The sequence below is a fragment of the Rattus rattus genome, chromosome 8, assembly GCF_011064425.1.
Source record: "Rattus rattus isolate New Zealand chromosome 8, Rrattus_CSIRO_v1, whole genome shotgun sequence".
NCBI classification, from domain to species: Eukaryota; Metazoa; Chordata; class Mammalia; order Rodentia; family Muridae; genus Rattus; species Rattus rattus.
In genome coordinates, this window is record NC_046161.1 from 77925363 (window position 1) to 77950655 (window position 25293).

General features: G+C 42.9%; 1 protein-coding gene across 1 annotated transcript in view; it reads right to left on the minus strand.

The window, feature by feature from the left end:
- Elovl4 (ELOVL fatty acid elongase 4) overlaps positions 1 to 17133 on the minus strand; it is a 28235-nt gene extending 11102 nt beyond the window's left edge. The window contains exon 1 of the mRNA XM_032909876.1: positions 16791 to 17133. Coding sequence (XP_032765767.1) covers positions 16791 to 16890 — 100 coding nt within the window. The 5' untranslated portion in view covers positions 16891 to 17133. The remainder of the gene's footprint in view (positions 1 to 16790) is intronic.
- Positions 17134 to 25293: the final 8160 nt, after the last annotated feature.

A 25293-nucleotide genomic window follows, 5' to 3' on the forward strand; every position in this document is an offset into this window, starting at 1 on the left:
CTAATTCTATAATTAGACTAAGTGCAAATCATTGTCCCCAGGAAAATACATGGCATATAAAACTAATATGAGCATAGCTGGGTCCTACAAGTATTGATGGAAAATCAATGCTTTACTTAGATTACATGGTGTGTTTTATAGAGAATCAAAGAAACAACAGGAAATGCACTAAAAATATGGAAGATAACTTGAGTTGAAAGTGAAGACCTCATAACATAAGAATAATTATTTCAAAAACCACTAATCTTCTGCACTAAGCCAATGAAATTTAACAGGCAGTGTGGCAAGTGTGGCAGTGTAGAAGTGTGGCACTGTGCTTTGCACTGATGAGGTTTGGGGCAATGTAGGCCATGAGATAGAATAGGTCTAGAGATAAGAGTTACTATTCAATCATACATGAGGAACTAAGGTAATGTCTTTATGATTTTAATTTCTCTCAAACAGTAGCCCTATTCAAGACAGGCTTGCTGCTTTCCTATTGATAATGTGTTATCAATCTTATTATTGATGAAAAATGAATTTTATGCTTAACTTCACTTATTCATATATGTGTAAATACATATAGAACAAATAATTTCATTTAAAGTAAATTGATTGCATACAATATTTAAATATGCAACCATCAATTAGTCTTATAATGTAATATAACATTGATTAGAAAAGAAATGATAATGAATTAATAGATTAAGAAAATCTCTATCTAAAGTATATTAAGGTTAAAGTTTACATTTCTCGTGTTAAACAGAATTTCAATTTTTATAATCAAATATCTGTTTTATCTTTTATAATCAAATATCTACTTTTGGTGATACAAAACACATTTAACATTCTATTTTTGGCACAGTTTATTTGTAAAATAAAGGAAAAAAGGCTTTTAGCCAGTTTCTAGAATCCATCCTAAGTGAATGTAATATACTAATTACAGTAACCTCAATTAAAATGTACTTGTTTACTACAACTATATATGCAAAACGGTTCTGAATTAGATAACTATTAGAATACTGTTTTAAAATACACAAATCAGGCGGGGGTGTGGCTCAGAGGTAAAGAGAGGATCTCCCTTTGTGTCTGTGTGCATACATACATACGCATGCGCACCTGTACATATGCATAAACACACATTCGTCTATTTCTATATACTGTCAGTTGAAAATAAGACACAAGAAAACATTAGGTTTCATGAGATAATCTTTCAAGCCAGGAAGTACCATATTTACTAGAGTTTCAATGAAATAAATTGATCAAAAGGTGAGAGGGTAGGGGGGCATTCAGGCAGAAAGACTGTTTGAGGCCAATCTCCTACCCTGCCTCAACAGAACAAAGAAGGGGATATTCTCCTCTAGGGTCTGGCTGGATATGCATAGTTCTCACCACTTGTCAAAAAAAAAAATCCTTTTCTTTGCCATAGACAGAGGCCATTGTGGAAAACCACAACAGATAAAAAAGTAGCGTTGTAGAGCCCAGCCCCAAATATACAACACCCAAGACTCAGGAATCATTGCAGAAGGGAGTAGAAAATAGTAAAAGCCGTGAGATGATGTCTCTTAGAAATGTCAGAAGCAATATCCATTAATTCTCACCAATATGGCAGTCTAAAGATGACTCGAACAAAGATGATACCCAGGGACATAAGAATATGGACTTGGGGAAATCCATGAGGTCTGAATTCTACACAAAGAACTATAGATAGCTATGGGATGCTGAAAGTAGAAGAAATAGCCTTCCCCAGGGAAGAGCACATGAATTGGTTACTCAAATGGTCAGCCCTGAAAACATAGTACAGGGAATATACCTCCCTACACACACACACACACACACACACACACACACACACACACTGCTGCTCCCACCACCACCAATTAAGGAAAATGATATGATGGTGAATTTGAAGGACAGAGGGAGAAGAGTACATGGGACAGTTTGGAGGGAGAAGAGGAAAAAGAGAAATTATACAAGTATATATAATCTTAAAAAAACAAAAAATATATATTTTTAAAAAGGAGAACGAGATATTATTAATTTAAGAAGAACATACATGGGAACAGGAAAAACTGCAATCGGATTTTATTTCCTACTTTACAAAGGAGGCCTACTGTTCATGATAACTGTGATTACATTGATCAAATCACATTCAACCAGACTTAAATTAAAAAATAAGAGACTTAAACCATGTTGACTTGTGCTGACATTTGTCAAAGGGCACATGACTGTCATGGCTGTGTGGGGCTTAGAAGACAGGTCATCCCTCAGTGATAATTGTCTTCCTATAAACATGTTTCCCCGACAGAAGCCACCATATAAAACACAAGATGCTTATCAACCTAGGTCTTCCCTGATGTGGACAGATTCCAGAAGCTTAAGGTCTTGTTCTAGGTCACAGCAGAGTTGCTCCAGGGTCTTACTGGCTTACCACACGGAGGTCAAGAGCCAATGCATTATTAATGGGATAGTCAGCCTCAGAGAAAGGAAAATGAACTCTGCTGGAAAGAGGCCTTAAGATCCTGGATTCTGTCTCACCTTTTATTCCACCACACGAAGGATTCCTATTGACTTCAAAGAAGTTCCAAGTAGCAAGGACAGAAAGAAAAATTAGAACGACAGGTTCAGGGGCTGGAGGGAAGGCTAGGTCAGTAAAATACTTGCCATGCAAATATGAGGACCTGAGTCTGATCCCTAGAGTTCATGTAAAATTGGGAGTGGCTGTGCACGCTTATCACCCAAGTGCTGGAGAGGCAGACATAGGAGGACCCCTGGAACTTGCCCCATCCAAGAGACTCAAGCTCAAAAAACCAGGTGTCAAGCAATTAAGAAAGACACCCAGAATCAACCTCTTGTCTACATACACACACACACACACACACACACACACACACACACACACACACACACACACACACGTATATGAATACATATACACACATTAGCTTATGCAAACAAATACAAAACAAAGAAAGCCAGGCACCAAAATTAGCCAGAAATTAAGAGTAAACAATGTATTCCTTCAGTGTTTTTGAGCAAAGCTAAGGGGTCTTACTCTGTTGTCCAGCCTGGGCTTGAACATTTGAGTTCAGGTTGATGCCTCTGCCTCAGCCTCCCAAACAGTGGTAGAACTATGTCTAGCTTGCAGTGCTAGTGGTACACTGTCTCATTCTCTCATTCAGCGATGACTTTAAGAGGACTATCAAGGACAGGCAGGGGAAGACACAGTGAGAAGCTGAAGGCTCTACAATTATCAAGCACTAAGGGAGGCTGAGACCCAGTTAAGAAGCCAGAGAAGAAGAAATAATGGAGTATACAGGACGCAGTCAGTGAATGACAGCTCCAGCACTGGTCCTGCCATGGTGCACAGGATGCTACAGCACAGTCCCCCTACGTTTCCTCCATCTATAAATAGGGGAGGGGAGGTGGTGAATCAGATTTGTGATTCTCCAGCCTTAACAAGACAGCAGCAAGCTCCAGGAGTGGTTGGCAGGCTGCAGCCATTTCCAGGGATGCTGCACTGTCTGTGTATCTGGGATTCTCCATACTCCTCCACTTTACTCCAAATAAGTGTTTGCACTTTGTTTTGGTTTGGTTTTTCCTTTGAGACAGCAGGATTCTTGTACCTCAACATCTTGGATTTAGAATGACAGGCACGTGTCTTCAAGCCTCTTCCTTAAAGGTTACAATGGTTTATATCTATAACTTAGTTACTGTTTCAAGAGGCCCACGGCAAGCTGGACCAATCTGCTTCTAGGTGTCAGCTTGGAGAATAACCACATTTTACCTATACTAAAAATTCATACGTAATTACTCAAATGTTAACTATAAAAAAAAATAAAGGGGGTATGTTCATCTGAAATGGATACTTATTTATTTACTGAGACAGTGTCTGACGATGTATCCCTTGCTAGCCTGAAATTCCCTATGCATAACACAATTGCCTTGAACTCAAGGAGATCTATCTGCCTCTACCGCCCCAGTGCTAGAATTATAGATGTGTGTCAACACAGCCAGCAGGTGAGCTTTCACACACCAGGGACACATTTTTGTTTCTAACTTCATTTGTACCTTATGACATGTAGCACTGAAGCCAACAACTTTACCTTTGTGAGTAAGTGTGTGTGTGTGTGTGTGTGTGTGTGTGTCTGTGTCTGTGTCTGTGTCTGTGTCTGTGTCTGTGTGTCTGTGTATACATACATTCATGCACAGATCACTTGGTCACTGACCTATCAAAGTTTATCATTTATAGGAGGGAAGGACAGACTTGAAAACTCATCTACTCTGCTGCAGGATAAGAGTCCAAATTGAGCAAGAGGACAGGAAAGTGGACAGAACATGGCTTAACTACAGGCATCTAAACTTCTACTCCAGGAAAAGGGAATATGCCAGGCAGGCAGAGAAGTCCTGCTTCAGAGAAGAGAATTAGAGAAACTGACCCAGAGCTCCTTTTGCTGTTTGACAAGAATCTGGTATCAGTGAAGGAGAGGCTGCAAGGGAAGGGGATTGTTGGGAAGCATGGACACCATGACGGGTCCATCTGTACTGGAGAATAAGGAGGAGGTGCTAGTTAATGCCCTGACTCCCAGGTCCATCCCATGATCTGAACTGACACCTCTCCAGCTGGGCCCAACTGGACTACGATGCTTCTTGGCTCTAAGACACATGAGGTGATGGAATCTCAGGCTCCAGATGTTGCTCTGGATGGGAGACAACAAGAACATCACAAGGGAAAGAAGCGCTATACATCTGGAGACAGGTACAGATTCGAGAGGGAAAGGGGGAACATTTCAGAATTCCAGCCATATTTATGGTCAGGAGGCAACTGGGAAAGTCAGGACAGTGTAGACTACACCAGCAAGAAGGCCCAGGAGAAAGTGAGCAGGAAATGTTTAAACATCCCTGGGTGATGTACCTAAGTGGTCCCTAGGTGAGGCAGCCAGGAGGCTCCCGGGATGCAGCGCAACTGCCAGGGCAGCAGACGTGAGACAGAAGCCATGAGAATCACACCAGATCACAAGCAAGTCAAGTGCACAGAATGGGGGGGAAGCAAAAAGGTCTGTGCCTGGAGTTACACAGGGAGAGGAGGCAAAAGACAGCAAATCGGTCTCAGAGGTAGGGGAGAGAAAATAGCCAGACACTGGAATCAACTGTGCCCTCCCTCCCTCTCTCCATCCATCTATCCCTCTGTCCCTTCCTTCTTTGTTTGAGGAACTCATTACCTTGAGAGTTGATAAGGGAAGATTTAATGAACTTCAGTGTTCCCAGCCCACAGGGATTCTCTAAGTCCCTCCCTCCTTTTCAGTACACGCACATGTACCATGCTGTGTGTATGGAGGTCAGAGGACAACTCTGGGAAGTCACTTCTCCCCTTCTACCTTTATACATGGGATCTGGGGGTTGAACTCGGGTTGTCGGGCCTGCACCACAAGCCCCTTTACCTGCCAAGCCGTCCTGCCCAGGCCTCGCTAGTTTAATTTTCAAATTATGTTGAAAGGCTATTTTCAAAATCATTTTTAAAGGCTACATAGAACAAAATGTAATAAAGAATGAAATACCACTAGTCCCGTAGGTTTTAAGTAGCTCAGGTAATCTCTGCTTCTAATGAAGCCTTGGGAAACTCTAATTGGCCTACTTTTTCTCTGAAAGGCTGAGCTAAAAGGTTGTTCTTGTAGATCAGGATTTCCACCTGCCAAAATGAACTTTCTCTCTAGTAGAATTCCACTATCACATCCCAGAAGAAAACATTAGTAAAATTAAACGGTTTTAGACGATCTAGATTCCTAGAACAGATGGACCCAGGTCTGCAGGAAGAAACCAGTCATGGGTGGTGGATGATGCCCTGGGAAGGCTCACAGAACATGTGGACAAAAGATAAGACTCACATCAAGAACTGGATCCCAGGGTATGGCACACATCATAGTCCCACCTAATCATGATGCTGAGGCAAGAAAAATGACGCATTCCCTGCCCACCTGGATGGCAGAAGCAACATAGGGGTTGGGGGAGGGAGTGCTGGGTCATTGGTATGCACCTCCAGGCTTGGCCCATTACCTGGTTTATAATAATAACTTAAATCCATTTAAAACTTCTACTTTTTCTACAGTATTAAACAAAGGAAAGTAGCAATACTCCCTTTACTCCTTTCTATTAAAGTGTGGTCAATATACCGGTGAAGTGTCATCATCTGGGACTGGTGGGCACAGAATCTCTCTTCCCTGGAGCATTACCTCAGAATCCTCATCCCGCCCAGACCGCCCCAGATGTCTTTGAGTCGGTCCCTGACTCTACCTGGAGGAACCAGCCACTTTCTCTTTGCTTCTAACAACGCTCTCATCTGTGTGATCTGCCATTATCAAAAGAAAACCACAAGTCTAAGGACCACTAGCCAGACCAGCCTTGGGAGTTTATTCACGATGTCAGAACTAAGTCCTCAATGGAGTGGGAGCCATCTGACTTGGACTCTGTTGCCTGCCTTTGGATCCCTTTCCACTAGCTTGGCTGCCTTGTCTGGCCTCAGTGGCAGAGGACGTGCTTAGTCCTGATGTGACTTGATGTCCCAGGGCAGGTTGGTACGTGGGGGACACAGGAGGGGGGCTCCCCTTCTCTGAGGAGAACGGGAGGGGAAGGGAAATGGAGCAGGAAGGTGGGACTGGGAGGAAAGGAGGGGGCTGCAGTTGGGCTGTAATGAATAAAATAATTAAAAAATAAATACATAAATAAATGAAAAGGGGGGTAGGATGAGTGTCTGACGGCCTCAGAGTATTTCAAACTAGTTTACTAACCCAGTTATGTAGCAGTCAGCCAAGGGGGAGGGGAGGTAAAGTGAAGAGAGAAAAATAGTTTGGTAGTGAGTCTAAACAGAGATCATAGTAAAGGTTAAAGGGAAGGAAAAGCCTGCAGTTGCCTGCAGAATACAGAAAAGGGTTGAGTTTGGATGCTGCAAAGGATAAAACCAAAGACTGTTGGGAGATCAAATCAGTGTGCGATACATGCTACTTAGACTGAGTTCTGACTTGGGAGGAAAAGTCAATTTGCTCTCGAGAAGAAAATAACCATGGCACACAACTCAAAGAGCGTAAGAATTAAATAAATGTGACGACAGTCAAAGCCCTGGCTACAGCGCCTGGCACTCCGTCAGCATCAGTGATAAAGGAATGACAGCCAATGCTGTGTGACGGAAGGAAAGCCGTGTGGTTCTACGCCTTTCCCCGTCTCCAGACAGTTAAGAAATACCTAATGAAGGAATGCTGTGAAGGATGAAGACACAGGGATTAAGGAACACTACTGTGGCCTCACAGAGTCCTTAGGGGCGGCAGCAGGCAGTTCATGGATGGCAGTGAGCGTCGTAAATTGCCAGGGATGCCTGACTCATAGTTTAAGGACCAGCGCATCATTCAAGCCAGTTCAAGAGAAAGGGACACATGCAGTGGGGAAAACATTTGTATCGACAGGGCCGTCTGGAAGATGGAAATGATACCATGTGTCCTACAAGTCAAGACCAGAAGGCAGGCAAGCAATTTTCTCCTCTCCCTGTTTCATGAACTCTCCTTGTATGAGTCCAAACAATGCTGAGCATTGCCAATGATCTCAAAGCTTTAAGAAAATCACAGTGATGCGTCCTATTGTTAAAGGGCTTGTAGCATTTGTGTGTGTGTGTGTGTGTGTGTGTGTGTGTGTGTGTGTGTGTGTGTGTGTACGTGTGTGGATGTGCATGAGGTGGGGCTCTTTGTCTTTAACGCTCCTATAAACTAAATACTCACTGGGCAGAGTGTTATCCCAACCTGAATTTTTACTAATTAACAGTAGCTGGTAGCACCCGTCTCACGCCATTTGGCAAGTAAGTTCATAATCACTTTGAACATAATAAATTAACATTTCTAACAATTCTATCTTATGGAAGACAATTGCATCTCAGGATACATGTCTTATATCTTAAATATATATGTCAGCATATAGATTTATTTAAGAAAATACCACTTTTCAGTTTCTTTTAAAAACATGTATGCATGTTTTGCCTACATACATGTCTGTGCTGTCTCACAGGAATAAGAATGTAGTAGTGCTACGTAGGTGGGGTGGCAGTGAGAAAGATCAGCTAGAAAGATGCATAGGCGAGAGACCTGAAGACTTGTTTCCTGACTGGTGTGGGGATAAAATAAGCCTCAGGCTAGGAACAACACAGCACATTCCCTCACTTGTGTGAACCTCGGGGATTCCTAAGCAGATAGAAGCAAATAAAATGTTCCAAGCCTGTCTTCTGGAGTTCTGTAAAACTAAAGCAAAATGCAAAGCTAAAACTTTCTGGTCGGTTGGCGACACCCTGTATTCTCTTTACAAGGCCATTTTACATTAAGCTGAAAGACAAAAGAACCATTTGTTTCATGAACCAATACTGAAGAAAGGTCAAGTTTAGGAATGCCGTTATATTAATTTTATAGTGTGTGGAGTTCTTCCTATGTTTTATTAGCCCATATTAATTATACATAATAATGGGTTTCATTTTGATTCCTGCATACATGCATGTGATACACTTTAATTGCAGCCCCCCCATCCCCTTTCTAGTCCCTACTTCTCACTTCCACAGGTATCCACCCCCTTGTCATAATGTCTTCTTCTTTGTTTTTGGTTTCGGGTTATTTTGTTGTTGTTGTTGTTTTGTGAGTGAACACAAATTTTCCTCAGTGTAAAACCTGGAGTTTATCACTGTAATTGTGTTAAGAACACATTGCTGGCACTAGCAAACACACTCAGAATGCTATGCACAGCCAATCTCCACAACCGGTGTCGCATTGCAAAACGGAAACTTCAAACCTCTTAAACACCAATTCCCCAGGCGGTTCGTTCTCTTTCCAGCCCTGCCAAACACAGTTTTAATTTCTGTTTCTATTAATTACTTTAGAAAGCCCATGTGAGTAAGATGACACATCTCTGTCCTGTTGTGTTGGAGTTCAGTGCCCCCTGGAGTCATCTGGATATGGTGTAAAAATTTCCTTGCAAACTGAAAAGTATTCTCCATGTTCCACCGTGTTGACGAGTCATCGGCGGATGTGGCTCAGCTGTTTCTGCCTCTTGGCTATGGTGCAAAGCAACTATCAACAAGGAATGACTGATATGTGAGATGCATTAACACATACACACACATGTGAGCGTCATTAACTATACACATGTGAGTTGCATTAACCACACACGTGAGATGCATTAACACACACACACATGTGAGCTGCATTAATACACACACACACACACACACACACACACACACACACACACACACACACACGTGAGATGCATTAATATACAGATGTGTGCCCGAGTCCATATTTGGTAAATAAAAATGAAAACAGAGATGTGGACTCCTTCAAATGCTCCCATTCAGAATCACAAAGGAGTGTCTGATTTCATCAGACAAACTGATTCCTTCAGAGGACTGATGAATCTTGTCATATAAACCCCAAGATACAAATAAAACATAAACAAATACCATACTAAGATATTTGCTTAGCAATGACAACCTTCTGAGGGAAAAAGACAGGAGGGTTTTTAAATAAATACAGTGATTCACTGAGGTACATACATCAAAAGCACGTTAGCAGTTTAATAAATATCTTAAGCCATGCTCTCCAAACTTGTTGGGAATTATCAAATAGAAAATATTTATCACTGAAAAGTTTAATAATGTTATAGAAAAGTATGTGTTTTCCTAAAGAAAAAAATAAAAGTAATATTAGGTGTAGGCTTCTATTTAAGCTGCCGTTCTATGGAAGTGTGCTGAGCAGACCACACAGAGGAGCTGCTGGTGGGTGGCATGTACTGAGAGTTAAATTTTCATATGTACAGGTAGCAATGGGGCTGAAGAGATGGCAGCGGCGAGGAGCACTTGCTGCTCTTGTACAGGAACCAAGTTGATTTCCAGTGCTTAGGTGTGGTGGTTTGAATCTGCTTGGCCCAGAGAGTGGCACTATTAGGGGGTGTGGTCTTGTTAGAGGATGTGTGTCACTGTCGGGGCAAGCAATGAGACTCTCTCCCTAGCCTCATGGGCGTCAGTCTCCTAGCGGCCTTCAGATGAAGATGTAGAACTCAGCTCCTCCTGCACCATGCCTGCCTGCATGCTGCCCTGCTCCCACTGTGATGATAATGGACTGAACCTCTGGACCTATAAGCCAGCCCCAATTAAATGTTGTTCTTATAAAAGTTGCCTTGGTCATGGAGTCTTTTCACCACAATCAAAACCTAACTAAGATGTGTAGCTCACAACCATCTGTAACTCCGGCTCCAATGGCAATGGTGCCCTCTCTAGCTTCCAAAGGTACACTTCATTCATCCACGCACGCGCATACACTACTCACACAAGTAACCCTTATAAAAAGACACGAAGAAATACTGATAACTTGCCCAGACTATGTAAGAAGCCATCTTTAGAAGCTGTACATCACATGATAGAATTACTAAGGAATTGAAATCATTTATACTTTTTCTGTTACTGCTGTTCTGTTTTTGGCAAGTTAGCTCACTTGTGGTTATTCAAGGCACACTGACATAATTAAACAGCTCTGGTGATGGATGGTCACACGGTGCTGTTTCAGGCAATAGACCAGACTCTTTATCCTTCATTTCTCTATTCCTCTACATGGCTCTTGCAGAACAGGCAAGACCAGGCAAAAAATGGCTAATAACAAGTGTACTATTTTTTACCAATGGGGAGGCACTAAGAAGGTGTTAGAAAACACTTAAATCATAAAAAAAAGATTTTCAAATTAATAACTGACATATGCCATTGAAAGTGCTCTCTCTATTCAAAGAACAGAAGAGTAGCATCTATACAGAATTATAGGTCAAGCAGAGAATGGTGGCACATGCCTTTAATCCCAGTACTCAAGAGGCAGAGGCAGGCAGGTCTCTGTGAGTTCAAGACCAGCCTGGTCTACACAAAAGAACCATGGATCCAGGAAGAACCTAAAGACTATTACATAATTCAGTCCTCTGGATTTACAGGAAAACAATGTTGAGGACTGTTGGAGAAACCCCACACTCAGTAGCAGTGGCCTCATGACTGAAGCCAGGTCACCTGGTTCTCAGACCTTAAGTCTTTCCATCCTCTGTGTCCTACTACCCTCAGTTCTCACATCACAATGTTTCTGCATGTATGAAAGACAAAAAGAGTGATTATATGACTTTGTATCTCTGCCATGAGCGACTAAATGATTTGACAGTTGATTCATTAGGTTTAGTGGGCACCAACTGAAATTATGACTGATGAACAAAATTTAAAAAAAAAACTTTCTACAGAGCTAAAAAAAACACTCAATGGTAAAATGCTTACTTGGCATGGGTGGAGGCCTGAAGTTCAATCCCCCACACAACAAAAGGGGCTGGGGAACCTGTCTGCAATTTAGTGTCATCTAAAACTTTATTACCCCAAGACATCACTAATCAAAATTATGCAAGGTACCTGACTATAGTGTGAGCACTCAGGAAACTGAGACAGGAGAATCATAACTTCAAGGACTGGATTACATCAGTGAGACTCTCTTTCAAAACTGACAACCAAAGCTAGAGTGAGGGAAACATCTCTTGCCACTTGCATAAGAGCAAGAGAGAGAGTCTCTTGGGCACGTTGAGGATGAGGCAGATCGTAATGATGGTTTATATAATTCACGACTAGGGTCATTTAAAAGAAAATGGCGCAAAGCCAGCGATGGCTAAACACAATGCTTGATGTCGGAGGACCTGCAGTTGGGAAGCAAGGCTATATGGTATCTGGAGTGGTAGACAGAAGCAAATGAGCAAGGGAATACTGTAAGGAGAGAAAGGTAAGCAGGCATTGCTTTACTGGAGGGCCAGGAACTTACCCAGGCTGGCTAGAGCTGCAGGGAGAAGACTGTGGGTAGAGGACTATTGGCTGAGCACACTAGGAGGCTAACCCAGAAACTATGTATCTGTTTCCAGATTCTGAAAACTATGTATCTCCCACCCTTCTCTTTTCTAAGTGTCCAGACCCTTATGATTTTTAAATAATAATAGACTCTGATGCAAAGCCTTGGTTCATTTTATATAGACAAAAGATTGTAGTATCTGGGGAAAACAAAGGCACAGAAAGTGAGAAAAGACACACTTCATTAAATAACTCTTCTCTGCCAGGATACATATGCAAGAGTAGTGGCTCAGGGGAAAACTCATATCATGTAAAGTCATCCATGATATTTAGCATGTATGTAATATCATATGTAATAATATCATGTGACATCATTACTTACATGGTTTAAGAAAATTAAAACAGTGAGTTTTTAAAAGGATGAACAGGTACTTTATCCCTTACAAGATCACAAAACCATTGTCCAAGACCTTTTTGATCTTAAAACCTATCTCGATAAGCAAACCACACCAGTCTACAAACTCTGTTTGCCACACTATTATCTGACCATGAGGGGTATGCTGCTATAAGACAAAGAGGGTAAGGGAGTATCAGCCATTGATGTCCGAGGGCTTATGCTATCTCAAGTCAGACTGTAGGAGAGGAAAAATATCAACATAGCAACCCCCCTAAAGTTGTGTGGACCTCACAGAAGCTTCAGAGAGGGTGAGATGACATCAGTAACAACACTGACCATGGGAGGTTCTAGAAGGTCGCTATTCCCCCACACTTTTGTTTTTGTGCTAGAGTGTGCACCTGTAATCATGGTAGTGGGAGGTGAAAGGTAAAGACCTTGGGGTTAGCCTTGGCTACACAGTGAGCTTGATGTGTTTCACAAACCCTACCTCAAACCCTAACCCTTGAGGGGGGGGAGGAGAGGGAGAGGGAGAGAGAACACTTGTTCTCTTACATATACATATTTCCCATCAAATCCAAACAAAACCTATTTTAGAAATGAACACAAACGAAAACTACACATTAACTATGTCAAATAAAATGAATATCAACGTTCTGTACACCATTTAAAACCTGTCTTCCTCCCCTGCAGCCTGGTAAGTCATACGATAAACCTCTTCTGACTCCATCCAGCTTATTATAGTTGCATTAAGCATCCCCGCCCACAGCAGGTCCAAGTGACTCACTGGTCCTTTCGAAGTCCCGGTTTCCCCGGTTCAGTCCCCAGTTCAGCCCCTACTCCCTTTGCCATTGACACCTTTGCCCTAGTCTCCCATCAGCTCGCTCACTGCGGGGCTAAGAGACTTGTGGGAAATTGCTAAAATTATCAGAAAACAGAGCCAGTCAATCTGCTGACTTCACGGCTCATGACTGACACACAGGGCGAAGACACTGAGATGACAGTAGAGAAGGTCTCTCCTGATTGTCCCCAGGCCCTCAAACCAGGATTGACTCCCTTAGACTCTGTGAACTTCGACCTAGTGACCTCCATCCCTGACCCGGATTGTGCCTGGCAAGTACATTATTGGACTAAAGAACTATACATAAGCTAAGTGCAGTTAACTTATACAAGACTGGCTTCTGAAGTATGTCATCATCATATAGGAGATGCCTCTCTCCTGTACCTCTGGTCTTATCCTCTCTCCCTTCTGCCTCTTCCAAAGCAAACTCAAGAACCCAGATAACTCTGCTGTTTAAGTGCAAACTTCAATGACAGGACATGTAACCATGCTCCAGGAGGTAACCAAGTAGCCAGAAGAAAAGTGGTGGCAGTGGGTAAAGTAGTCAATGTAACATTTATGGGGTGGGGTGGGACTATTTAAATGTGCCAGCTTAAATTTTTACATAAAGAGCCTAACTAGTTACTTTTTTAGTCTAATCACATTCACACAAAGTAAAATCAGAAAAGAAAAGAAAAAGCAAATTCAGGGGCCTCAGAGCTCCAACTCCAAGATGGGCAGCTAGAATGAAGTCTCACCTCAGTCCATGCTTCCTCCTGCCGGTAAAAGCATTAGTAACTTTCTTGTTGCAAGTGCTTGGTTTAAGAAAGTCAAATTTATTATTTTCTCTAAAAGTACAGTCTTTTAGATCTTAAATTTCAAAATGTAAAGTGTCAATGACACAATAAAAGTGACTTGATCTTGCGAACGCACAAATTTGTTATTTGAGAGAGAGAGGGAGAGAGAGAGAGAGAGATGTTGAAAAGTCAGGTTTGTAGATCACTATGCCTTTGGCTGGAAGAGTACGAAATTATATTTCGAAGCTATCTGTTTTAAGGCTAACTAAAAAAGTCTTAGGCTGTCAAATACACTCTACAAACCTGGAACCTTCTTCTTCTTTTTTTTTTTTTTTTTTTTTTTCCGGAGCTGGGGACCAAACCCAGGGCCTGGGCGCTTGCTAGGCAAGCGCCTACCACTGAGCCAAATCCCCAACCCCAACCTGTAACCTTCTTATTAAGACGATCCAAAGTAGAATTACTTTACTTGTGCTCAGGTAGAAACTTCCAGGAGAGAAAAACCCAAGGAACTAGTAAAAGGAAGAAGGATCCGCATACACCTACAGCAAGGCACTCGGGCATGGCGCCTAGCTCAGCTTGCTTTTCCTGAATAATTGTATCCTTTCGTCACAACCATTTCCCAAGAGCACCTCTGTCTCCCACCCAGTTTTATTTTCCTCTTTCCAAACATCTGACTCACCCACTTCTCTTCAGCATCGCTGAATAAACCTCCCTTTCTACTCTGGAGCCCCCCTTAGCCAGGCTTTCAATATTCAAGGAAGAATGGGGTGCTCTCAGAAGAGGGGTGTGACCTGCCCCCCAGAAGGAACACAGAGCACACACGAGCATTAGGGGTGTGAGCACAGGAGCTCCAGAAGGAGCACCAGATGTGTTTAAAAAGCAAGCAAACGAAACTGAACTATTCAACAGCGGTCCTCCTCATGCTGCAGCAGGGCCCAAACAGACTCTAGCCGCTGAGCCTCTGATGGATTAAGAAGCAGTTCTGCCTGTACAAGGCAGCTCGGGGCAGAGATGAGGAAGCAGTCTCAGGTTTCGTAAGTGGATAGTCAAGAGCATGGATGAATACCTTCCCACTGACCTGCTAGCAAGAGGTCACTTGAGTGTCCCCGCGTCTACTCATTTCTCAAGCGTAGCCCATGATAGTATATTATTTTATAAGCCCCTCAAAAGTGTAGGCACAAGCGTGTGCATGTGTGAACACACAAAACTCCCAACTCTGTTCGCTGTCTTTCTCAGACTCATTTGGAAAGAATGAAGCACTACAGAAGGCTAATGTTCTAGCTCTGCTCTCCACTCTTCTTTCTTGAGACTCAGGAGAGATGAGGACGCTACAGAATGGGAAGGAGCCAAGAGAGACAGGACTGAGAACGCCTAGGTGTGGCTCTGGGTGCAAGGCAGCTGGAGGACCTCAACCGAGTCACCACCTGCCAGCCAGCTTGTCTGATGTTCAACTCCGTGCGGTTGTGTAAGGGGAAGCTCTGATGCAATGTTCAGAGCAGTATCACAGAGATGAAGGGAAGGGTGCTTCTTCCCCAGGGATTGCAGTATCAGTGTGATAGCATTCAAGAAAAACTCAGGGAACAATCGTCCCAGGACAACTGCCTTTCAACCATCTCCAGCTACGAGGCTTGGGAACTACTGCCTCTCCTACGGTCAGATGTGAGATCTCCTGAGAAATATCGCGCTTTTTAAAAAAGTCAATGAAGCCTCCATGTTGAAAAGGCATTTGTCTCATACAGAAACAATTCCAGCAAGCATTTTGTCCACAGCACATACATCAAATTTCAACTGATATATATACGTATGTATGTATGTATGTATATATATATATATATATCCACTGTACACTGTCTCATTTGCCCTAGCAACAGAAACTACAAATGAAACTTTTCACTTCTAAAGACAGTTATCATAACCTATATTGTTAATATCCTCCTTTGCTAGAATACAGGGTCACACTGCAAACGGACAACAAAAATTTAAAGCCCCAAACCATCCCTAGGATCCTTTAAACTTAATGTTTAAGATGTAGGAAAGTTTTATAGGCAACAAAGCAAATGAAGAAATGTTAAAATGTGAACATTTATGTTACAATTACTTCCGCTAGGAAAACTACCCAAGTCACCCAATGACAGCACTGCCCTGCAAACTTAACAGCTAAAGGGAAAGTTCGCCGATCTCAGCACGCTGTACTTATGCAAGCTTCTTGGCCAACCTCTAGGTGCTGCTGCAGAGACCCCCTGCCCAAGGACTGCCTTCCTTCCCCTCCCCCTGAGGGCACTGCACTGCGCAAAGCCCTCGCAGAGAAGTCGCCTAACAGATTTGCTACTGGGGAGCCACAAATAAAACAAAACACAAAAAACTAACAACAACAACAAAACAAAAAAAAACCAACGTTCTTCAAGCGGCTAAATAATGCTGTTTTACTTTTCAGTCGAAATTATACTACAAAGAGGTTAGCTAAATGGAAGACGATAAAGAGTAACCACTCTTTATCAAAGCCTTCATGGCAGCTGAAGTAGCGGAGAGACAGGTGTAGTCGCAGCTCTCCTCCGCCTCCAGGCCTCTCTCTCTCTCTCTACAAGGAATACCAGTGCAGAAGAGAATAGGCGAGCTCGGGAAATGCGGGAGTCAGGGCGGGGTGGATTCTTGGCTGCACTGGCAGCATCTGGTTAAGCCAGCTCCTGCATCCGCGGACCTGAAGAGATGGGAGTATTGGGGGGGCAGGGAGGAGGACGTCTTAACGTTCGCATGCGATTAACCAGTGCACAGACGCTCTGCGGGGACCCGGGCGCCCCCAACCGCTTCAAGGCGCCGGGTAGGGGGCGCAGGGCCTTGCCTGGCGCTGAGGCCGGGGACTGGCGTCTGCGCCGTGGGCAACCCAAGGAGCAGCCAGCGGAGATGGGTGAGGCCCCTCGCCTGTACCTGCGATGGACCAGGTCCAGCGGTAGAACTCCACGGTGTCGTTGAACGCCGTGGACACTGCGTTCAGGACGCTGCCGGGCTCTGAGTCCAGCAGCCCCATCGTGGCGCGGAGAGGTGCGAGCAGTGGCGAGAAGAGAGGCCCGGAGGGACGGTGGGCGACTGCGGCGGGGACCCTGCTGGCAGCGGCGACTCCTCCTCCTCCAGGCGCCCCGACTGGGGAAGCGGGCGGCGAGCAGTGGCGAGCAGCGGAGACAAGAAGCCCGAGGGTGGAGGAGGAGGAGGACCCGCCACGAGCGCCCAGCGCTGCTCCTCTCTGTCGCCGCGCGCTGCCGCAGCTCCAATCCCCTCGCCCGCATCACGTGGCCGCGCGGGGCGGGGCGCCGCCTCCTCTCGCCCGGGGCTCAGGGATGCTGCGGTCGCGAGTGGTGCCTGGCCTGCGCAGGCGCGCTAAGGCCAGCCCTGGGCTACCACCTGAGCCAAAGGAACGCCGCAGGGGGACACCTCGTACCCAGTCCACCTCCCCTCCCCTGTCCTCCTGCCCACGGTTACCTCTGCTCCACCGGATGCAACGTGGGAAACCGGACGGAAAACAGTGGGAGTTTGTGGGCAAAGATGAAGCAGGCGAAGCATTTCTGGTCCTTGCCTATCATTCACCCTCATCACTGGTGCTTTTGCTATCTTCGCCTTTGGCACGTGCTTGTCACCCAGACAAGGAAACGCAGGTGGTTTCGCTGTAAAAGAATGCCATTTGTCTTATGCAGCCTCAAAGGAGAGTAGTCCGTGGTCGCCTTATAAATAACATTAGCATGTAGTTAAATCCTTGTGAATATTGAACAGTGTTGGGCTACTGGTAGTTCAGAGAACAGGAAGCCATAAGAATAGATTAAAGAGTCAATCTGAAAGGGTGATGCTGAGGAGACAAAGGGCCATGCGAAAAGAGAGCCGTCCCTGTGAACAGTAACGGCAGCAATAAAATTACACTGTGTAATTTTTATAGTTTCTGACATACAGAAAGATTTCAGTGAATGGTCCAATAACAAATTCATCTGCTTTTTATCCAGACATGCATGCCATCCACTTTTGTTTCAGCTTTTTCTCTCCACTTGCTGGATTTAGAATGCTTATTTTAAAGGCCATTGAGTTAATTGCCTAACTAAGGTGAGTACTACCTGAACCCTAACTCTGTGCTATAAATAGCAAGTCATAAATATTTATGGTGACAAAATTATAATGCACACCACTTCCAGAGCATAGTGGGAGTCGTTTAAGTAGAAAGACTGTCAGCGAGAAAGGGTAATTAAAAGTAACTGATTTGTTGTATAACTCAGGCTACCATAGCTCTCTTCAAGTGCCTTATTCTGAAGCCAACCAAATGATATATGATCTATTAATTTGTCAAATCTGCATGCTAGACTGAAGTTTCCCAGAGTAAAGAACTTCTTACATCTCAATTCCTAGTTAGGATTCTAGTGACTATAAAGAATTCTACTCAAATCTCATTTCCTTTGGTAACGGAAGTATGAGTTAGTTTTTCCCTTGGCTTATAAATATTGAGTTCTATCTCTCTATTGAGTTGGAGTCTTGGATGTTTTTATGGAGAACAGATTCTTACCCTCACCTCACGAAAACCTCGCCATCTTTGCTTATCTAATAAAATGTGAAATCCTTAGAGCAGCCTTATTCAAGAATTTCCTTGATGCCCCTCTTCTACAGTGGAGGGCAATTTAAGTTCCTTGTTCACTAGGGGGCGCCTGTCACATAAGGAAATCATAGACAAGCCCCATCAATGTTACGTTAGAAATGGCAACTAGATAATTTTGTCTGCCTTACTCGGGGGCATAGTCATTTTTATTTATGCTTATGAGCCGTTCAAGCATGCAAGAAGAAACAGTCTGAGGATGTATTCACTCTTGAGCTCTATTCCTTGACGTGAAGATTACGGTCCATTACTTAATATTACTTAATTCACAAGTGGTTTAAAGATACTAATGATGATATAAAACCAAAACTTGCTGCTACGGTTTGAATACATCCTTGGAAGTCCCTGTGGTGGATTTTTATCCTCAGTACAGCAAGGTAGGGTGATGAGACCTACTTGGAGCGCTGTGGGTCATGAGGGCTCCACTTTCACGAATAGATTAAGTTGCAAAGCATTTTAAATTGTGACTTTGGTCCCTCACAATAAGCACTTCTTAGTTGTCTCCTTTTTACCATGGAATGATGTGGGGGGGGGTATGGGAGGGAGTCCCCCTCACTAGATCTAGTGCCTTGAATGTAAGCTTCCTAGTTTTCAGAACTGTGAGAATTAAATCTGTATTCTGTACAATTTACTTAGACTTTCGAACTCTCTTGTAGCAACAGGAAACAGACTAAGACAGAAAACAATGAGAAGCAGGGCCTACAGCTACTGCAGATACCTGGAACTAAAGAAGCAGCTTTGTAGGGTAGTGGGTAGAGACCGGAAGAGCTTCAAGGATTAGCTACAAAATTGAGATTTTTTTCCCCCCAAGAATAGTTAGAGCAGCAGAGAGAACCTGGGGAAGAAGGACTGCATATCTTTATACCTAAGTGGTCACCAGCAGTAGAAACACAGACAGGGTAGACCATTCTGATGACGCCACAGAGAGAAATAAGAACAGCACTGAAAACTGAAGTAAAGTGAAATGGGCTAGACTGTGCCCATGCCTAGGGATGTGTGGAAGGAGATTAGCAATGATAAGCTGAGCTACAGATAGAATTGTCTAAAACACGACGGTAGCAATTGCTTTTAGTTGGATTCGTTAAATGTGAGAGACCTAGCAACTCTTCTGACTTAAGTTATGTCCATCCCAAAACCTGCATGTGTCTCTATGACTCTTTCTTCCTTCTCAAACCCACAGAGGCCTTCGGGACTAGGACTTTTAAATGGAATAATATATATATATATATTATGTATATATATATGTATATATATATACACACACTGTCACAAAAGAATGTAAGTATGTTACAAAATACTTGGAACTTGGTGAACATTTCCCCTGATTCGTCTTAAAAGAAAGAATTCAGAGAAGACGCAGTTTCCTCGGTAGCTTATTTAACAAAGCAGGACAAAGACAATACTACACTCCATTCAACATGGAAACAGACTGACCTCAAATACATCCTGGAACTTCAAGAAGTATTTTGTATGAGTATTTCTGAAGTGGGTAGCATATTTACGAAGGTAAGATAACCCTTTCCTCCTCTCCCAAATCATGGTGGATTATTACCCTTTTAAAGTAACTCTTCCCATAATCCTCTTGGACTGCTACAATAGGGTAGGGATGTCAAACAACAATGTAAATATTATAATAAAGTCAGGGTCTTTGGGAGATGAATACTCATTAGTGTATGTCAAATTTGGAAAATTCCCTAGTGCCCTCATTTTGAATATGTCAAAAGGAACCTACTTGCACATTTAAGGATATTTAACCAGAATGAAGCATTCCGTCAGACACATCTGTCTAGATCCAGCTGGAATTCCCTTTCATTCCTTCACATCTAACTCTATCTATTTATCTATTTATTTACTTACATACTTAGTGTGTGTGTGTTTTCTGTGCAGGGATTCTCTGTGCTGCCCTGGCTGTCCTGGAACTCCCTCTGTAGACCAGGCTAACCTTGAACTCAGAGTGCCTGCTCTGCCTTCTGAGTGTTAGGGATAAAGGCATGTGCCATCACTGCCAGGCCCACATCTAATTTTTATCTAACCAGGAGACATAGTCATCCGTATAAAGCCTTTCTTGGTTACCTCATACTTAATTCCTTGTCTTCCTTATATTAGAGAAGCCTGACTGAATGGAATCCGAGTATAATTTGCTGACCAACGTGAATAGTCAGTAACACTAAGGCAAAATGGCGTTGCCACCAGTCTGCAACACTGATGATAAGACCCTGTTGATAAAGACAACACACGTTTAAAGAATCGAGAGGCAATCGAGCTGGTATTCAACTGCAAGCCTCACTCCCACCCCTGCTGACTGTTTATAATACTCAAGAATGCTGTTCACGTTACTATTGTAATTATCCATTTACTCAGCCGTGAAGCCTGAGAGCTATGACAGCAGCCTGCCTGAAAGACAAGCCCACTGGCTTAATGGCACAAAGTTATTGGGGTAACCAATACCCTTTTATTGGATTTAAAGCCCCTCTATGAGGTAGAACTCATAACTGACAAAGTTAATGAGGCCAGGAAACTGAGACTAGCTAGGTCTAGTTGGCAGGGGGATACCCGCTACAATTCTTCTGCTAAATGAACACCGGAATAAAACCGCTCTTAATGATGTATGCCTATACCCATAGATTAGTGCATTGCTCAACCCCCATCAGAAACACTTTGTGTGGTAGACGGCAATTAACACAGAGACCTATGAATAGACAATGCATAGAGAGTGAGAGATCTTCGAGCACTGTACCCAACCATCCCTCTATCCTCAGGGATTTATGTAGAATGAAAATAAGAAGACTGTAACAGCCAGAGTTGGTGGACAACTTCAACAAAATAGTATTTTTCCAGACACAGCAGGGCTCATAGAGGCAATGCCTGTATGCACGAGATATGCACAAATTCAAGCCAGATAAATCCCCACAATGGAAGGAAGGGAAGTGGGCACAAAGTCCCCCCTAACCAAGAAGCTACTTACAATTGGTAGTTTCTGGGAGAGAGGGAATCAGTTTTCTTGATGTGCGTAATATTGGGTATATCAACCACACTCAGGACCGACTCCATTTTCAAGATTAATTGGTCAACACCTATTGGACTCCATGATTGTGTGTGCATGTGTGCATGTGTGTGTGTGTGTGAGAGAGAGAGAGAGAGACAGAGACAGAGACAGAGAGACAGAGACAGAGAGAGAAAGAGAGAGAGAAAGGGAGGGAGGGAAAGAGAGAGAATTGTTTTGTTTTGTTGAGAAATAACATTATGTTGGATAGGTAGGAGAGGTTCTGAGAGAAGCTACGAGAGGAGAAAGAGTATGATCAAAATATACTGTACAAAATGCTCAAAAAAATAAATAAAAAACATCATTAAAATACTAAGGCAAATTGGTACCCACAGTGGTATGAAGCAATCATTCTGATACATCCATATAGTTACACTGGAACTCAATCAGAAAGTGAATGGATGCACAGACAAAGCCAAGTATCTCAATAAAGAAGTAAGTGCACAGGTAAGCAGGAGGAGGAGGCCAAGGTGGTCATGTGACACACTACATCAGAATTTGGCACAACAGTACAAGCTTATTTGGGGATGAATGTAGATATTAGCGATTGTGCATAAATGCACTTGCTATATGGGGCTGGAGGTTTAGCTCAGGGGTAGAATACACACTTAGAATGCACGATGCCCTGCCTTTTATGCTTAGCACTAAAAAAAATTATCTTTGCAGCAAAAACTCCAAATAGTTTTTGTAGGTAGCCTATCTTCAAGTCATAACAGCCACTCCTTACCGTGTGCATCCTATACATCGTAACTTCTTCCCAGCCAGGAAAGAACTGAAATAAGAAAAAGGGTAACTTCACAGTGGATAACATCAATCAGATGGATGAAAAGAATAAATATTGAAACCAGATAAGGATGGTGATGTGAAGCTGTTCCCTGTGTGCCTCTTGGCCCTGCTCCTCAAAATTCTCACCGTGTGAGTAACAGCAGACAAGTTCCGATGGCAAATTATTCTGCAGCACATGGAACTAGCGTTTCTCTGCCATCGGAGCACACAGGTTGACCCCTAGGCTTCTCACCTGCTGTTATCTTTGGTGGTTGTCCTGAGACATCCATTGGCTTCTCCAATATGCTCAGGTTTCCATTACAGGGGAAGCAGCCCCTTCGCCAGTGGCCTCCTGGACACACTTCAGGGAATTCTACCCTGCCACACGATTTGAAGCTACACTTCTAGACATTGATTTTGCTTAAGCGTGACTGCTCTTGTGCCCACTGTGCTCCCCACCCCCCGTTTTGGAGTAAAGGGCTATTTAAGTTGTTTTTTAGATTTTATTTTATGGGAACCTACAGTTAGAGGCTTTGGATCTTGAAGTGTCTGAAACTTTTAAAGATGTGTGGGCTTCGTAAGCTACACTATGCTTTATTTTGTGGATTAGCATGAGATCTTGGGGGTAAACAAGAAAGAACAGGTCGTGTTTTAACAGTGATGGATTTGTGTTTTGGATTGACGAAGGTCAGTTGCTCCAGCCAGCTCTTTTGTCAACTTGGCACAAGCTAGAGCCACCTGGGAGAAGGAACCTAAATTGAGGAATTGTCCCCATCAGGCTGGCCCATGGGCATGTCTGTGGGATATTTGCTTGATTGCTGTTTGATGTGGGAGGACCCAGCCCACTGTAGGTGGTGTCGCCCCTGGGCAAGTGAACCTGGGATGTATAAGAAAGCCAATTGGGCAAGCTATGGAAAGTAAGCCAGGAAACAGTGTTTCTCCATGGTCTCTGCTCCAGTTCCTGCCTCCAGGTTCCTGCCTTGAGTTCCTGCCCCAGCTTCCCTCAGTGGTTGGATTGTGACCTGAATAGCATGATGAAACAAACCCTTTCCCTTCCCGACTTGTTTATAGTCGGTGTTTTATAACAGCAAAAGAGACGGGAACTGTGACTGATTGTTGTGTAAAACCAAGTAAGTCATAAAGTTTAGGCTCTATGTCTTTTGAGCAAGTGTGACAAAGTTGTCATGTTCGATAATAAGGAAAACTGGAGAAGGCATATGTGGACACTTTGGCTTATCTTTACAAATTCTACATAAAACTTCAAAAAAATTTACTTTTATTGTTTTCATGTGTACATGTATACATGTGTGTCTATGTGAACACACACCAACACACACTGAGAGTGTTACGGTGCCCAGGGAAGCCAGAAAAAGGTATCAGACCCCCTGAAGCCATTGATGTGGGTCCTGGGAACCAGGTCCTCTAGGAGATTAGGAAGCACGCTTAACTTCCAGGTCATCTCTCCAAGCCCTCTACGCAAATCTTAAACTCTTGTAACTGATAAATAGTTTTAAAGAATAAATAAAAAGTGAAAAATATGACCTTTTGGAGTAATTTTGAGTCTGGGAATTTATTCTGAAGAAATAACTGATATATCTTAGTCTAGGCTCGGAAATACTAATTTTGGTACACACACTTTATTGTTGTTATTACTTACAACTGTTAATATTTTTATTTAAAACTGGCTCTGAATAAGGCACAATCCTCAAAGAACTGACAGTGTTGTTGAGATAGGAAAAAGAATAACTAGTATAATACATGACAAGTGACTGATAATGAATAGCTCTTAGTTTTCTCTTTGACTTCATAAAAATAGTTAATCCCATTGCCTAGGTCAGAATATTGACTAAATGTAGCAGAAATGATGACGTTGAAAACATTAGCCTCAACGACAATACTGATGAGATTGAAGCCAGGGGGATGATGAGGTGAAATAAAAATATCTCCAATTCTGGTGGGGGATATTTCTGGCTTATTGGACAAAGTAATAACTAAAATGAATGTCATGAATAAACATGAACTCCGTTAAGCATTAAATAAATATCGGTTGAGTTTCTGTGTATGTTAAGTTTGGAGTGTATGCCAGGTTGTCTTTCTTCTTAGGATTTTTAGAGAGGAAGAAGGGTAAGATTTCAATGGAATGAAGTAAATGTAAAAATGGCCAAGAGTGCAGAGGTTAGAACTGAAGCCTCCACAGTCAAGAGCAGAGAGAAGATAAATTCCCAGACACCTACTTGTACTTGCCCACTTTATGCAGTCAGAACCCAAACTTAGAGAATGGTAGTGCCCACAGTGGAACGAGTCTTCCCACATCAGTGAATATAATTAAGACAATCCCCCAAAGGCAAGAGCATCAGCTAACTTCAACTGAACCTTAATGGAGACTCTCTTCCCAGGAGATTATAGATTGAGTCACATTAACAATTGGAGCGTACCATCACAGGCTAGGATAACCTCTCACACAGTGGAGACAATTACAAGTCCACCTTTGGGAAAGAAAAGTAGAAGTTATACATGATCGAGACATACTGTATACATTGTATAAAATTGTTAACAAATGTAAGATATTTAAAAACAACAACTTCAAAAGTGACAAATAGAATTTGTGCTTATCTCCACATCACCATACATAGAATAAGAAGTAATGAAAGGTTGCCAGGTATTAAGATCAAGGCAGGAGTATCAGATGGTGGATAAAGGCCTTGGGAAATCATGCTGGGGAGTGTTGGCCTTTTCTGTATACAATTGATAGAAAAGATAAGAAGCACAAGAATACTCTTGTATATATTTCAGAAAACAATTTGATGTTTGAAAGAGGCACTTTAGGGATCAACACTTTCAACAAGGAGATCAAGAACCTTTAAAGGTGCTGTAAGAAGGAGATAATTAGGGTGCAAAGAGCGACAATAGATGAAGAGAAAGGTTTGAGCAGAGTTTAAGAGCAGAATTTGAAGAAAAAGTGTGTGTGTGTGTGTGTGTGTGTGTGTGTGTGTGTG